General features: G+C 37.1%; 2 protein-coding genes across 8 annotated transcripts in view; one reads left to right on the top strand and one right to left on the bottom strand.

Moving 5' to 3' along the window:
* Nucleotides 1–5,230, top strand: part of LOC121740256 (chaoptin) — a 66,131-nt gene extending 60,901 nt beyond the window's left edge. For all 7 annotated transcript variants that reach the window (XM_042132905.1, XM_042132906.1, XM_042132900.1 and 4 more), the window contains 6 exons: nucleotides 146–289; nucleotides 678–818; nucleotides 1,422–1,664; nucleotides 2,529–2,764; nucleotides 2,996–3,122; nucleotides 3,613–5,230. In XM_042132905.1, the coding sequence (XP_041988839.1) occupies nucleotides 146–289; nucleotides 678–818; nucleotides 1,422–1,664; nucleotides 2,529–2,764; nucleotides 2,996–3,122; nucleotides 3,613–3,714 (993 nt within the window). In that variant the 3' untranslated portion in view covers nucleotides 3,715–5,230. The remainder of the gene's footprint in view (nucleotides 1–145; nucleotides 290–677; nucleotides 819–1,421; nucleotides 1,665–2,528; nucleotides 2,765–2,995; nucleotides 3,123–3,612) is intronic.
* A 5,819-nt stretch (nucleotides 5,231–11,049) lies between these two features.
* Nucleotides 11,050–11,912, bottom strand: LOC121725308 (sodium/potassium-transporting ATPase subunit beta-1-like). Its single transcript, XM_042112198.1, has one exon. The coding sequence runs from the start codon at nucleotides 11,900–11,902 to the stop codon at nucleotides 11,072–11,074; it is 831 nt and encodes a 276-aa protein (XP_041968132.1). The 5' UTR covers nucleotides 11,903–11,912; the 3' UTR covers nucleotides 11,050–11,071.
* Between the last annotated feature and the right edge of the window lie 3,412 nt (nucleotides 11,913–15,324).

Here is a 15,324-nt window from a genome sequence, read left to right as displayed (position 1 = left end):
TTCTCACACTCATAATTATTGATGCCCTTCGTATATTATGGCATGCTCTGCAGAGCTTAAACGGCTTGTCGAATTTGCTCCTACGAGGTATATCTTGTATCATACTCACTGAGGAGTAGCACTGAATCCAAAATATAATTTCCAGGTGCCCGTACTCCCTCTGCCGAAACTGAAGAGTCTGGATCTATCGTACAACAACCTGCACTCGCTGGCCACGGAGGTCACCGCCAACCTGACGCGCCTTAGAAAGTTGGATCTTTCCTACAACGATTTGACTAGCGTCCCTGTGGTAAGTAGTTATGTGAATTAATTAGGTATAACAAAGGCCGCGAAAAGCTTTAAGATCGCATGGCATAAATAAAATAGGAAGGTGTTCGGGCTGTTAATCTCTTTGGTATAGAGTTATTGGTAGATTGCGATCATGACCCAGAAACATTGAAAGAACGTGTAACCATTATGTCAGAGATTGGGCCAGGCCACAACTGCGTTGCGGCGTCGTGTCGCAAAAACAGCATCATCGGATTGTTTGCACTCTTTACGATCAGCGATGCGCTGTCGCATCTGAAATTTCTACAACGCTTTCTGCAGCGTCGTAGATTTTTACGTTGCGACGCCCCTTTGCAGTGTTGTAGCCCGGCCTATACGTCTTGAGAATTGAACAAACTCAACATTTTCAGGCAACCCACTCCCTGAGCGAGCTCCGCTGGCTGTCCCTCTCGGGGAATCCCATCACAGCTCTCATGAACACCTCCCTATACGGCGTGTCGCCGCGCCTCGAGTACCTCGACGTCACGCGGCTGCGGCTCAACATCCTTGAGGTAAGAAAATCAGCTGCCTTACTTCCGAGTTCCGACTGAATCAGATCAGATCGATCTCAACGGCTTTCCCCACTGCTGATAGCTATACTAGCGCACGATCGTGCTGTGGCTCAATTTGGAACTAATCAGACTCGTGAATCAAAATAGTATCATTTTGGGGGTAAGGCTGCAGCTCCATCGTTGCTGGGCCCAGGTCTTGTAGTGCAAAGCATTTGACTGTGTAATACCATGATGTACTAGTTAGAAAATTATACCCTTATAGTATTAGGGGGACCTCACTTAAGCTTCTGAATATTATATTAACCTTACGAAGATAACGCAGAAGGTAGAAGTTAACTCCAAAAGATGTAATTAGACCAAAATTAAACTAGGTGTGCCACAAGGTTATATTTTATTCCCTTTTCTTTTTCTTGTGCAAATTAATGACTTACCATATCTAGTTAAGGATAAGCATGAGATACTACTTTTTGCTGATGACATTTCACCAATTTTTTTAAGTGAAGCGGCAAAAATTTTATGACGAGAATCGAGATAAATTAACGGTAAATTCAATCAATTACAATATATAGATTAAATTTAAATATTATATCTATCTCTTTCCAGCATGGCGCATTCAGCAAACTATTCGGATTACGAACACTCAAGATATCCGTATCGGGCAACGTACGAGACTTCAACTTCCCGCGGATTTTAGCGAACAACGAGGGCTTAGAGAACCTGTACATTGACGTGCAGAACTCACAGATCGATCTGGGCAACGAAATGACGGGGGACATGCCGTCTAAAGTCAGTAATATAACGATCACTGGGAGACCGTTTAAGTTCCTGTCGGACAGGTTTTTCCGGGTAAGTTGTAACATTTTGCTGGATTACAATGTGGGATGGGTTGTAATAATTATGATAGTCTGTGTATGTGTATTTGTTACACTGTGAAACCTAACCTACTCAATCGATTTAAATTATCAGTGTCGGTTGGTGTCGGTTTAATTCGTTATAAAATCCCGGGCAATGGGTACATAATTTACAAAGTCTGGTATCTGCGTAGCGATTATAATATTCTCTTTCTTATATGCTTCCATATTCATATTATAAACGAGCTTTTGCCCGCGGCTTCGCTCGCGTTAAGAAGTATTATTATATACAAACTTTAATCCACTATTTTAACCGCTTTGAGGTAGAATTGATCAAAATCCTTTCTTAGCGGAAGCCTACGACATAATATCTACCTGCATGCCAAATTTCAGCCCGATCGGTCCAGTGGTTTGATCTGTGCGTTGATAGATCACCATGTCAGTCAGTCACCTTTGAGTTTTATATATTATATCTAAGATATTATGTTAAATTGTATCTGACAGATGCACAGGGGATCTATCTGTCTCATGCTTTCACAGTCGAACCGATGAAGATGAAAGATATAGAGATCTTTGATATAGATGACACCCGCAATTACGTTGTGCAAAAATTCGTTTATCACTCGGAAATCGTACATTTTCCCGGGACTGAAAGTATCATATGTCCCGGGACTGAAAGTATCATATGTCCCGGGACTGAAGTATCTCTACACCAAATTTCAGAACAATCGGTTTAGCGGATTGAGCGTGAAGAGGTAGCAGACAGACATACTTTCGCATTTATAATGTTAGTATGGATTATTGAATTAGGTAGGTAACATAATGTCTTACATACATATTCATCTATATTTTTATATAGGGTATCAACTCCCGCACCCTCCGTCTCACCATCTACAACACAACCATCGAAGAGATCGAGAACGAGGTGTTCTGGAGATCAGGGCGGGTCAAGAACCTAACCCTGGACTTCCGGGGCAACTACTTCCTGCGGATACCCAACCCCGGGAGGAGCCCATGGCCCGGGGTCCCCAACTCCCTGTTCCTCCAGGATGTGCTGGTTGCGGGCAACCCACTCGTGTGTGACTGTCAAGTTGGGTGAGTTGAAGGCTTTTGTTTTTATGACGTCATTTATTCTTAAATAATTTCATATCATAGGTGTATAGAATATTGCTAGAAATCCGATATTTAGATCTTAGCAACTTCTGAACTAAATTAAAATCGCACAGACCTAGAAAAGTGTAGTCAAACAATAAATAACTTCATACTAAAGTTTATATAATGTTTACACAATTCTAAACTTAACTAGTTATTATTGGTAATTCACAGGTGGATCCAAGCGTGGGACCGCAAGCGGCGGCAGTACCTGTGTTCGAGCCCGACCGCGTGCGTCGCGACGCGGGATGACGTGCGCATCGCCACCTGCCCCTCCCACTACAACAGGACATTCAACGACGTGAGTGCTTCTAAAATAATCTAAGAGCCTAAGCAGTAAGACCCTGTTAATGTGGACCAGTCCAGCTGTGTTATGCTAGCTTTTTCATTTATATCAGGGGTTCCCATACTTATATTGACTACTGCCCACTTTGTGAACAAATTATGTTGCAGCGCCCCCATTATTTAAATTTAAACGCATTCAGATGAAATGAAGTTACAAATCATCCCCAAAAGCCTCTACACAACGCCCCCATTTTTTTCTTGGTCCCACACCGCCTAAAGCCTTCAGCACCCACAAGGGGGCGTTATCGCCTACTTTGGGAAAGGCTGATATAAATAAACAACGAGAGAGATAAAATAATATTTCACTAGACCTGATAAATGAAACAATGTGGCGAAAAGGTTAATATAGACATTAATCGGGAGTAAATATTTTTAGGTGATAGTTGATACAAAATGGTCCACTGTTTGTAGTGGGATCATAATATTTATTTTTACTTTTTTTCCAGGTGTTACTCAGAGACTTAGACTGCGCCTGGAACAAGGGCTTTGCGGCTGCCAACTCGCTCGTCGTTATAGGCTTAATGGTTCTAGTGCACCTCAACATTTGAACGTCGTAACTCGATTCGAATCCGCGCGTGAAACACGAGTGAGAACTGTACCTGTTAAGTGGCCTAACTCGAACTCGAAGTGATAACGAGTGACTAGCAAGAGAAGCCTATGTGATTACTGAAAGCAGATTTGTGATCTCAGTTAACGTTACCGTATTCGTCATAGAATAGTTCTCTTGGATGTAAATAGCATTTTATGCCTTAGTTGTAAGGCACCTTTCACACCGCAGTGAAAACGCAGCGACAACGCAACTTTTAAAATATAAATGAAACAAACGAAAGCTGTGGCTGTGGAACTGCTGTCCGAACGGTGCCTTGAAATATGTGCTTAAGTTGGACGGTGTAAAGTTAGTCAATAATAAGAAAAAGACTTCGGTGTGTAATTGTTTGAAGTTGCCATAAATGTGAAGTTAGTGCTCAAACTTGCAACTCATTGCATTTGCACCTAACTTCAAATAATTTGTCGGCACGCCATATACCAAATGGGTGTGATTTTGTGTCGTGGAAGTGCTCTTAACGATCAATACGAGTACATTACTTAGACTGCATTCATTCGAATGATGTGTTCGTCCATTATAAGATATTTATATGTGTGGGCTTATTTATATTTAAGTCGTATCAGTTAGTTATAGATTATATTTAGACGTTTAGAGATTTCTGCAATAAAATTTCACTAATTCAGATATTTACGAAATCTACTTTTGTTTCTCGATTTCAAAGTCTATCTCGTTCACGTTTACCATATTTTATCGATAAGCTCGACTCATTTGTCCGCGCGGCGTGGTGTGTGGTGTGTATGGTTCTTAGCTAACGCTTGCTGCCACAAATCGAACCTTATCGTTAAGGACTCGAACGCACATATTGCGCCGCCCGCACAAATGTATTGTTACTACCGTAGCTGTCTTCTTTGATGTTTACGTAGTGGTTGCATGTCTCAATATATCTTCGTAGATTTATCCAAATCGTAACAGGGACTGATGTATGTAAAGTTTTATTCTTGGCAATTACATTTTTATTCTTAATAAATGTCGGTGGGAATGATATCGGGTGCCTTTTGAATTCTTCGAAGTACAAAACTTATTTTGTTCTAAAATTACGACATTCCCTGTCTATATTTTAAAAGAGCTTGCTCATTTACTATGTGGTCGCGCGTTTCTTACCTTATAAGCAAAAAAGGTAATAGAATTTATTATACCTATTTAAGATTCTAATTTTGATCATTCCCACCGATCTTTTAGTTTAGATTTTAGGATTTTTTCTAATAAATTTTGCTATAAATTAGCAATTTTATTCCATAGCTGGGGCATGTTAGTCGTAGCTTGCATTTAAGTGTGAATCAAAGGAATACCTCTACTACAGTGGTCCACTCGACGTCAGGCCTACTTGTTGACTCGTGTTTTCAATACCAGACATGGATTAATTTAATTTTAAACAATATTTTTAAGCATGATTAAATAGAGAAGTAAAAGTATGTAAATAATTTAATTGATGAAAAAGATAAAGTACTTTTATAATTAATTAAATAAGTTATCATCACGTTTCTAAAACTTTTTTTATCTCTTACTATTTTTGCGTTGTTTTTTTTTTCTTATAAAGGAGATTTCACACTCGTCCCGCTAAACGCATGCTTCTCACGACAAAATATTATAACGTGATGAATTTTAATACGAATAATTTGCCTTTATCGACAGAGTTCCTACCATTGGTATTGAAAACAAGCGTTTATTACGACAGTGAATATATTTTGTGATATATATATAAATCTTTATCCTTCTATTTTTGATAAGTCTACTACGAGTATTGCAGTTAATGGGAATTGTATAGCAAATTTAACGACTAGTGAATACGGGATGTAAGTTTGTAGTAGGAATTTGAAAAGCAATGTCAATTGTTTAATATTGTATTTTTTTTATTTTATTTATGTTAAAATTATTTGAAATTGTTTTGCTTTATAAATTGTATGAAAGCGTTGTGTTTGGAATTATCTAAGTCTTGTTTTGTTAAGATTGGAAAAATATTGGAGTATATTTATATTTTCTCTTAAACGTTAAATTTTGTTAAGCCAAATTTTACTCAATTTAATATTTTCAATGGAGAAAAATTTAATTCCATTTAAAATACAGCTACTACTTATAATACTTACTTTTTACCGAATTAGTTTTAACTATCTTAGTAACTAATAATTGAATGAAATGTATATCAGCTTGTATTATATTTTAGAATCTCGCGTCAAATCATTACAAATTTCATATTATTTTATATAAAAAACAATATTAGATTTAAGCAATAAATCTATATATTATATAGGTTTTAAAAGTAATAAACAAATACTATTATGTCTTTCTTATTTACACAACAAAGATTTTATTGTGATAGGACATGCTAGTGCCAATGAGTAGTATAAAATTATCAGATAAAATAATTAAATTTTTTTAACAATGTAATGTTTCGATTGAATATTTCAAATATGTTTTAAATTTAGAACGCCCATAATAAGAAATCCCTTCTGCCTTCTTTTTATCTTGCTGTCAAAAATGAAATGGAGATTGAAAAGCAGTTTTAATTTTAAATATTTTTACTGCATTTAAATACATAATTATTTTAAGACTCGTAAAAATTCAATCGAAACGCTGCGATATAATGACATTACTATTGTAAATAATGTAAGGAGAGGCTGGCGGCTTTCGTATGTTGTGCGACGGAGTTCGGAGTGTCACGTCTTCACTTAAACAACTCTCAATAGTGTGAATTTAACATTCTATAATTATAGATTATCAATAAATTATTGCGTTCAATCTCTTGTTTTGCTTCCTTCTATCCTTAAGTCGTCGTTATCTGTAGACAGCCCTATTTGTTTTGCCTAATTCAAAAAACTAGGCACAATATAATATTAATACAATTGTACTGTAGGGCTACGAATAATAACTGTAGGGTTACAAAATGCTCCTCAAAGATTCATAATAATTTCAAGTGCAATTTTTTACACATTACATACCTACATACCATAAGCCGATAGATTAAATTATTATTCACTATTCAGGCATAAGGAATACCTATAAAAATTGTAGAAGACACAAACGAAACTTGAAAGTTGCTGCGTTTCGGTGGGGAATGTAAAAGTTTTATTATTTTCGGTAATTTTTTCTGTGTTTGTTCGGCGTTGGGATAGATAAACAAGAGATCAAGAAAGAATATTCCTGTATTGCATAGATCTATTACTATAACTAAAATGGGATATGAGATCGAGCCATACACTCGGTGAGATGTCGCGACGTGAACTGAACTTTATTACATTTTTCCAAAGTAATAATTAATCAAAGACGCAGAGTTGCATTATTAGCTACGTTGCATAGTAGGTAATAAGGCAACACACGCTGTAAGGCGTTGACCCGTACAGTGTTTTTATATTCGACGGTGATTCTACAAAATTATGACTTTGCATACAGCTTACAAAACCGGCGTGACACAGCGCTTGCGCTGTGTTTCGCGGAGTGAGTGAGTTTACCGGAGGCCCAATCCCCTAACCTCTACCCTATTCCCTTCCCTACCCTCAACTATTCCCTTCCCTTCCCTATTACCCTATTCGATCTTAAAAGGTCGGCAACGCACTTGCAGCTCTTCTGATGCTGCGAGTGTCCATGGGCGATGGAAGTTGCTTTCCATCAGGTGACCCGTTTGCTCGATTGCCCCCTTATTTCATAAAAAAAAATCAGTTTTACAGCTAAGTTCATGCATCCAAGGAAGTTACTTTTATTCTTAAGGAAACTTAAAACTGAAGAAATCATTTTTTTGTACTAGAAGCACATTTCATCCGAGCTATATTTAGCAAACAATACACACGGGACTTAAGTATCATTTTTATAGCTAAGTGATGATATTATTGATAGCATTTAGATGGGGAGAGTCGTGAGGCCGCCGTTACCGCGCGGTGGGGCGGATATTGCGCGGTGCCCCGCTGCGGTGATGGTGATGAGCTCGGTGATGGGCTGCTCGATTGTTTTGTAATCATCATCAATATTATCATCATAACATAAGTGGCCTGTAGTTTCCTTATCGTCAGTACTAACAACGTCTGTTAATTCCTTATTATACAGAGTGTAACAAAACCAAGGGATAATACTTTAGGGTGCCTAACTGCTTATATATACAGTTCACAGTGAAAGTGGCAGCGATGAAAGAATAACGTCTTTTTAGTGGTGTAGCAGTTACTTTTGTAGTGGGCAAATGACTGACGCTCGCTTTCCCATCAAAAAAATTAAAAAGGCTCCTTCAGCGCTGCTGCTTTCACAGTGTATATTAGGGATACATACAATCCCTAAAGTATTATCACTTATTTTTGTTACACCTTCTAGAAATGAAAATTTTGTGAGAATAAATTCATATTACCATCTCATGGAACTGCTAATTAAAATTTCATGGTAGGGTATAAGCTAGTAGTTAGTTAAAGTATTACTATAATAGATAACCACTTTTTGTCCCGAAATAGCAGAGTTATTGTAGAATACTGTTTGACGCGGATGGAACCACTGTAGGTACCTAAGTAATATGATTGGGATAGCGGTCGAATTGTACCTACCTCATTATAATATCCAATTATCATTGACGAATTGAAATAAAATTACATAATATTATCCACTACTCACTTCTAAATGATTTGATTGTAATTAACACATAAAGTTAATATACCTATGTATATTAACTTTATGAATTAACCCAAAAAGCGATTTTCCCAATGTTGGTTTATAATCTATATAAACCATAGTCGAGAACTTAAGTCCAGATTCAATATGTGTTGCCAGAAACTTATAGTATTGTGTACACAAAGTATCTAGAAGTTAGACTTAGATAAGACGGGCTAGACCGAACCTATTCGCCTAGGATTTACTAAAGTTCGTAACTTATTAGAAGTCAAACAGAGTCGAGATAAGACTCAAAGAGTTGCGATTTAATGGATAGAGCAATATATCGACATAATATTATATCTACGAAGACCATAAAATATATTGTAGCCAAATTGTAGAGCAGAAATAAAATAATATAAACAGACGAGTATAGAATCTCATGGAAGTATACGTCTTTACAAGTTGCTCTCTTTTTTTATGTACTTACTTGTAGTAAATTGAGTGTGTACCATATTCAGCCCTGGATTCAGGGGGCGGCCAAATTCAGATTCAGCAGATTCGGCTCGAAAATACGAGCGAGTTCTAATTGGCGTTGAATTCTACCAGGAACTTCATGTTTTTAAATAACAAGCTATATCCGGTTTTATTTGGTGATATAGAAAAGGCTAACAGTTTTTATCTCTTGCTATGATGATCTATGCGCATGATTTGCAGGATGCTTTTCCTATTAATATATTGCTCTGCGAATTTACTACGTCCGCAAGCTGCGAGCGAAACAAAACTAAACTAAAACTGCTTAAAAAATTATTTGTGATCGGTTATCGGTTCTTGCAATCTTAGCGATAGAAAATCGTATTGCACACAAGTTAATTAAATTATGACAAGGCTATAGATTTATTTGCTGAACAAAAAGCTCGAAAAGTAAAATTGAAATTTCAATTCACAAAAATAATATATTTGATTTTTATTTTTATTATGCATATTGGATATATTAATTTTTATTTTAAACCCTATCCTGTTAAATATCCTAGATATTGAGAGCTGAAATTATATGGATGGTAAAGGTGAAAATAAACATAAGTAGTAAGGCGGGGCCGGCATTTTTCAGTTTTTCCCCCGTCTAAAAAAAGTTGAAGATCCGAGACTGAACATATTGTTACTGTATTATATGGCACCAGCAACTCCATTGCGCCAAAATTCGTTGATTATTAATATAAAATTGATAAGGCTTATTCGAAGCAATATTGCGTAATTTTTATAAATTGAATTGAATATAATTTTAGTCTCGAAACTCTTCAATTCTACACATCACGTAGGGCTCTAATTAGGTTTTCAAACTTTCAGACCCCTCTAGAGCAGGGGCGTAGCTACCGCCGTATCTGCCCTATCAATTATACGGGGCCCTAGAGCATATGCAAAAATTAATTATTTCTTAATAACATTCGTAATACTATTTTTTTTAATTCTAAAATGACAAAGTTAAAAAAAGCAATTCCTATGATACCCACGTTAATCATGAGATCAACAGAGGAGCTGGCGAACAGAACCCGATTAGTCCGCGAAAATTTACATAGTGGCTAAAAAAATTGTATCAACTACTACTCCTGAAATTCGGTTTTGTTTGAAAATGGACTGTTTAAAGCCTTCTTAACCGGTTTTGATTGAAAATATTAACAGAGATTGATGCAGATGAGTCAATAGAAGACGATTCGAAAAAAATATACTTTCACGCTCTGGTGGACTTGTGCGGTTTTGTTCGCCAGCTCCTCATTATTTACAGTCAGCCTATGAGATTTTTTGTGACAAGTTTTAACTTTCTCAGTTATTAGAGTTATAAATTTCCTAAGGGCCTCCAAAAAATGTTTATACGGGCTCCGTATAAGAGGCCGGTTTTTGGAGGCCAAGGCACGCTATGCTTTTGCTACAGACGTAATTGTGTATAGAAACAGACAGTCAAATGGAATTCGCTTAGATAACTTTAGCTTATTTAATTAGTTCTGCATTACATAGATTGTAGGAAACCCTTGGGAATAATTAGGCATATTTAAGCTTCATTTCATTAGCTTGTATTTGAAGTAAGTATAGTATACCTTTTTTTTATGAAATAAGGGGGCAAACGAGCAAACGGGTCACCTGATGGAAAGCAACTTCCGTCGCCCATGGACACTCGCAGCATCAGAAGAGCTGCAAGTGCGTTGCCGGCCTTTTAAGAGGGAATAGGGTAATAGGGGAGGGTAGGGAAGGGAAGGGAAGGGAATAGTTGAGGGTAGGGAAGGGAATAGGGTAGGGGTTAGGGGATTGGGCCTCCGGTAAACTCACTCACTCGGCGAAACACAGCGCAAGCGCTGTTTCACGCCGGTTTTCTGTGAGAACGTGGTATTTATCCGGTCGAGCCGGCCCATTCGTGCCGAAGCATGGCTCTCCCACGTATAAAATACCTACCTACCTATAGTAATATTTATAGGACTATATTATCAAATTGGTAGCTACAGTAAAAATATGGTCCATGCCTTTTTAATAGATCTATCTAATAACGTTTAACATTGATATATTCTGTAGATATATTTTGTGTACTTGTAAACTTTCAAAATATAAATATAACCTCTAAAAAGTTTTAATTTTGTTGATGAGAGTTGCGAGTACAGCTGGAATCAATCTAACTTTTTAGATTTAGTAAATTTTAAATGAGATTACTTTTATCACAACGTATATTACATAATTTACAGATTGACGTATTACTTAACATAGAGAACGAATTCTGTTGTAGAAACTCCACCTTCATACCACAGACTGCATTGTATAGTTAGAGACAGACCGTGGGAGAAGTCAGAAATCTGTATAGCGATGAGAGGCGAGTCCTCTTTCAGATCCATAGGAAACTGCTTAACATCAAATCCCGGGGGGTCTGGATGGTATGTGATAATCCCTATATGTTCCTTGTCTGCACCATTCAAACCTGTACAGTACAACCAGAGTTTGTCCTTGTCTTTCTGCATCCAGTTTTTGACAACCCAAGGCATGTTCGTGCTGGAGGTATTGACAGGTCTTGCAGACCATTTCAACTGTTTATTTATTTTGATTATAACACACGGTTTCTCTCCGTATCCGTACGGGTATGCCCCACAAGGTCCAAGCATATCTGTGTCCCTTTTCCGCCGCTTGCTCAAAAGATTTTCTATAGAGTTGACGTATTTCCCGTAGCTTTCCGGTTTCTGAACGTACCATATCAGAGGCTCGCTGTGAAAGGAAGTCGGGATCGCTGATAAACCGATCCCTCGATCTAAATACGTGACCAAATTCGATTTAGTGCTGATATCGACGCTGTCTTGTATCAACAGTAGAGAGCAGTACAGGAATATCATAGTATATGTGGCTAGGAAAATAAAATACATGAGCGAGTAACCAATGATCATAAGCCAACTCTTCCATGTTCTGCCGCAGAATAATTTTTGTTCTTTATTGTAGAAATATCGGAGTACCCTTATTCTCCAAGGGTCCTGTTTTGGCTTAAATCTTAGCCCGCTCGCTCTGGACGTGGCTTGCAAATTCTGTTTTTTCTTCCACATTGCGGTCCTAATTTTGTTATGACATTTCAAATGGAATTTTGACAGAAGTGTCATTTTATAAAGTCTCGATGGCTACGACGTGACCTACGACGCGCTACGCAGCGCTACGGCCTACGGCAGAAAGCCGTCGTCGTAGCTTTCACAATGCTTTCAATGAACATTTTTAACAATAATTACTGCTTGTTTATGCCAAAAATAAACCGCCATGGCACAGAATATCATAAACTTTCTGAAATTAGACTGCTGAATGCTGAATTCAGGCTTCAGCATTTAAGTTGCTGAATTCAGGTACCTGAATTTAGATGTTTAGATTGAATTCTCTAAAGACTGGATTTTCTTAGAATGTAATTACATGTCACATAAAAACACAGTTTTTTACCTACAATCATATTTTGTAATTAACAATTATTATTATGAGCTTTGTGTCCACTACATTACACACTACCCACATTTTTAAATGTCCAACTTCAGTTTTCTATATTATTTTCAAGTTTTCAACTCAACGTACAAAGATAAGTATAGACTCCGACTCGTAGTTCAAACAACGCACATAAGGCGAGTAAATACGACGCAGATGTCTACACAAGTAGTATGTAGGTACTATAAGTAGTAAGTAGGTCATGTTGCCCCAGCTAACGGGCGCGGGCAAACACATAGGCTATGTATTATAGGCTATTGTTACGCTAATAGCGATTATCCTGTAAAATGTGTTTTGCGGGTTCATAATTCAAAAGCTGTGATCGTTGAACTATAATTCTCAACATTGTTTTCAATCCTTGAATCATACATATTAGATGACTCATGAGTCATGACGCTTGCGAGTCCGCTGCGCCATAATTAGTTTATCGCACGGGACCAGCGGGGCTAAACTGGTCGCTTTGGTTCTCCAAAGCGACCAGTTTAGCCCCGAATCATAAAATTATGAATCATAATATGATTCATTTTTTAAATCGCAAAATGCAAGTCTGCTTGCATTTATTCATGTCTAGCACTGATACCTCCATGATTATACATGCTTAAAACTCTACAGAGCCTATCTATAAACCCACCTACACTCGTAAACGAACAGTTTGTCTTCAATTAATTTAAAACCCGTGATGTAAAGACCTCTGTGTTGTCCATCGCCTCAAATGCTGTTGGTGATGATTCTGTTAGCCGAAATATGATTCTTCTCATCCTTGAAATTATTCTTCCTATTATAACACATATCTTCAATTATTCTATATCTAGCGGAGTTTTTCCCTCTAAATGGAAGGATGCGTTAATAATACCAATCCCCAAAAAATCCCCAATCCTTGAAATTATTCAGATTACCGCCCAATATCTATTTTACCTTTTCTCTCGAAAGTTTTTGAAAAATTAGTTTACCGCCAACTTAATGCATATATTAATGACAATTACCTACTTAATAAGTATCAATCTGGGTTTAGGAGAAGTCATAGCACGGTAACGGCACTAACAAAAATAACTGACGACATAAGACTGGCGATGGACAACAAGAAAGTTACTATTTTAGTTTTAATAGATTTTTCAAATGCATTTAACTGTGTAGATTTTGATGTCTTACTTCAGTTACTGGCCGTGTTTCTAAATTTATCCCCGTCTGCTATAAATTGGTTATCCAGTTACCTTAAAGGACGTCGGCAAAGAATCAAAGTTGACGAACTACTTTCTAACTGGGCTTACACTTCTGCTGGCGTCCCCCAAGGCGGTGTGCTGTCCCCTCTACTTTTCTGTTTATTCATTAACACGATCAGCAAAAAAATATTATCTTTTTATCACATGTACGCTGATGATTTTGAAATTTATGTTCACTTCAGCATTGAAAATTTGGCAGCTGCGATTGCACAATTAAATGAAGACCTGTCACACGTTTGGGATTGGGCAAGGAATCACGGTCTACAGCTGAATCTTAATAAAACTCAAGCCATTCTGATTGGTAGCCAGGGCATGTTGCGCAGACTTGATCAGTCTGATATTCCTAATGTCGTGATGAATAACACAAAGATAAATTACTCTAATTCAGTTAAGAATCTGGGTGTGCTTTTCGATACAACGTTGTCCTGGTCATGTCAGATTGATTCGGTTTGTAAAAAAGTTTTTGCGGCTTCTGCGTCCCTGAAACGTCTTAAGAATCTACTGCCTATACCAACTAAAGTTATGCTTGCTCAGACTTTACTGCTCTCAATTTTGGATTATGCTGACGTAAGTTACATAAATTTAACCGAAGCCCAGCTAAACAGACTGGAACGTGTTCAAAACTTTTGCATACGTTTCATTTTTGGACTACGCAAATACGACCATGTCTCGGAGTTCAGGACTAAATTGAAGTGGCTCCCGATCCGTTTCCGTAGGAATACTCATGTGCTGCATCTATTGTACAATGTGCTTTTTGACCCTATGGCTCCACCCTATCTCAAGGAGATATTTACATTCTCGTCTGAGGATGAGAATGCTCGTCTAGCTTGCAAACTAAATGTACCAATTCAAAAGACTCAATACTATGGTAATTCTTTTGCGTCCGTTGAGGTTAAACTTTGGAATTCATTACCCAATAGTGTAAGGAAAGCGCCATCTCTGAGCATTTTCAAACGACAACTCAAAGAGTTCTATCTGACCAACAATATGAATCAACAATCTATGTAAATGTGTTTTATGCTAATGTTTACTTGTTTGTCCACCCTAATTATCGTTCTTTTCTTGATGTGATACTCTCTTAAACGTTTTGATGGTTGCCTGGAAGACATCGCTTTCAGCGATAAGGCCGCCAAAATTGTACTTTTAATTTACTGTTGTATATTTTAAAACTGTATATGTTTGTAGTGTACAATAAAGATTATTATTATTATTATACAATTCGTACTAATTTGACATTTGTCAGTTTTGACAATTCATTTGCTGAATTGATTAGAGGAACTGCTAAATGTGACCATTTTAGCCCCGCTGTACATTTTCCCGCGGCAATAGTAACACCTACAATTATATAGGATTTAGTACAACTATGAGAAATTTGTGACTAGTCTCGTGATTTGAGCTGTAATAACCCCGACAATGTTTTTATTTAAAGGCAATTCTATGTATGAGAAACTAGTATTGTCAAAAGGCAATCTTTTGTAACTGTATTTTTTGTTGGAAAACTTAGTAATCTCTTAGAAAGCGTCCGTGACTGTACTTCAAAGTACACTTGATGCTAATACATAATGGGCATTGAAACAGACTCTAGAGAGCTCCTTGGAGTTGGACAATTGCAAGGAATTTATTGAAAAGCTGGACTTTAATAATAATAATATTTTTTATTTGCAGAAAGATGTACAAAAGTTGTTAAATTACTAATCATGACCCCAGTCTTTCTACCTAGTATTTAGGCATGCAAAAATTATAAATAAAACTTAAGTAAACTTTGTTTAGCGCTATAAATTTTT

Source organism: Aricia agestis, chromosome 3 (assembly GCF_905147365.1).
Source record: "Aricia agestis chromosome 3, ilAriAges1.1, whole genome shotgun sequence".
In the NCBI taxonomy this organism is placed as follows: domain Eukaryota; kingdom Metazoa; phylum Arthropoda; class Insecta; order Lepidoptera; family Lycaenidae; genus Aricia; species Aricia agestis.
This window is presented reverse-complemented; position numbering and strand designations above follow the sequence as displayed.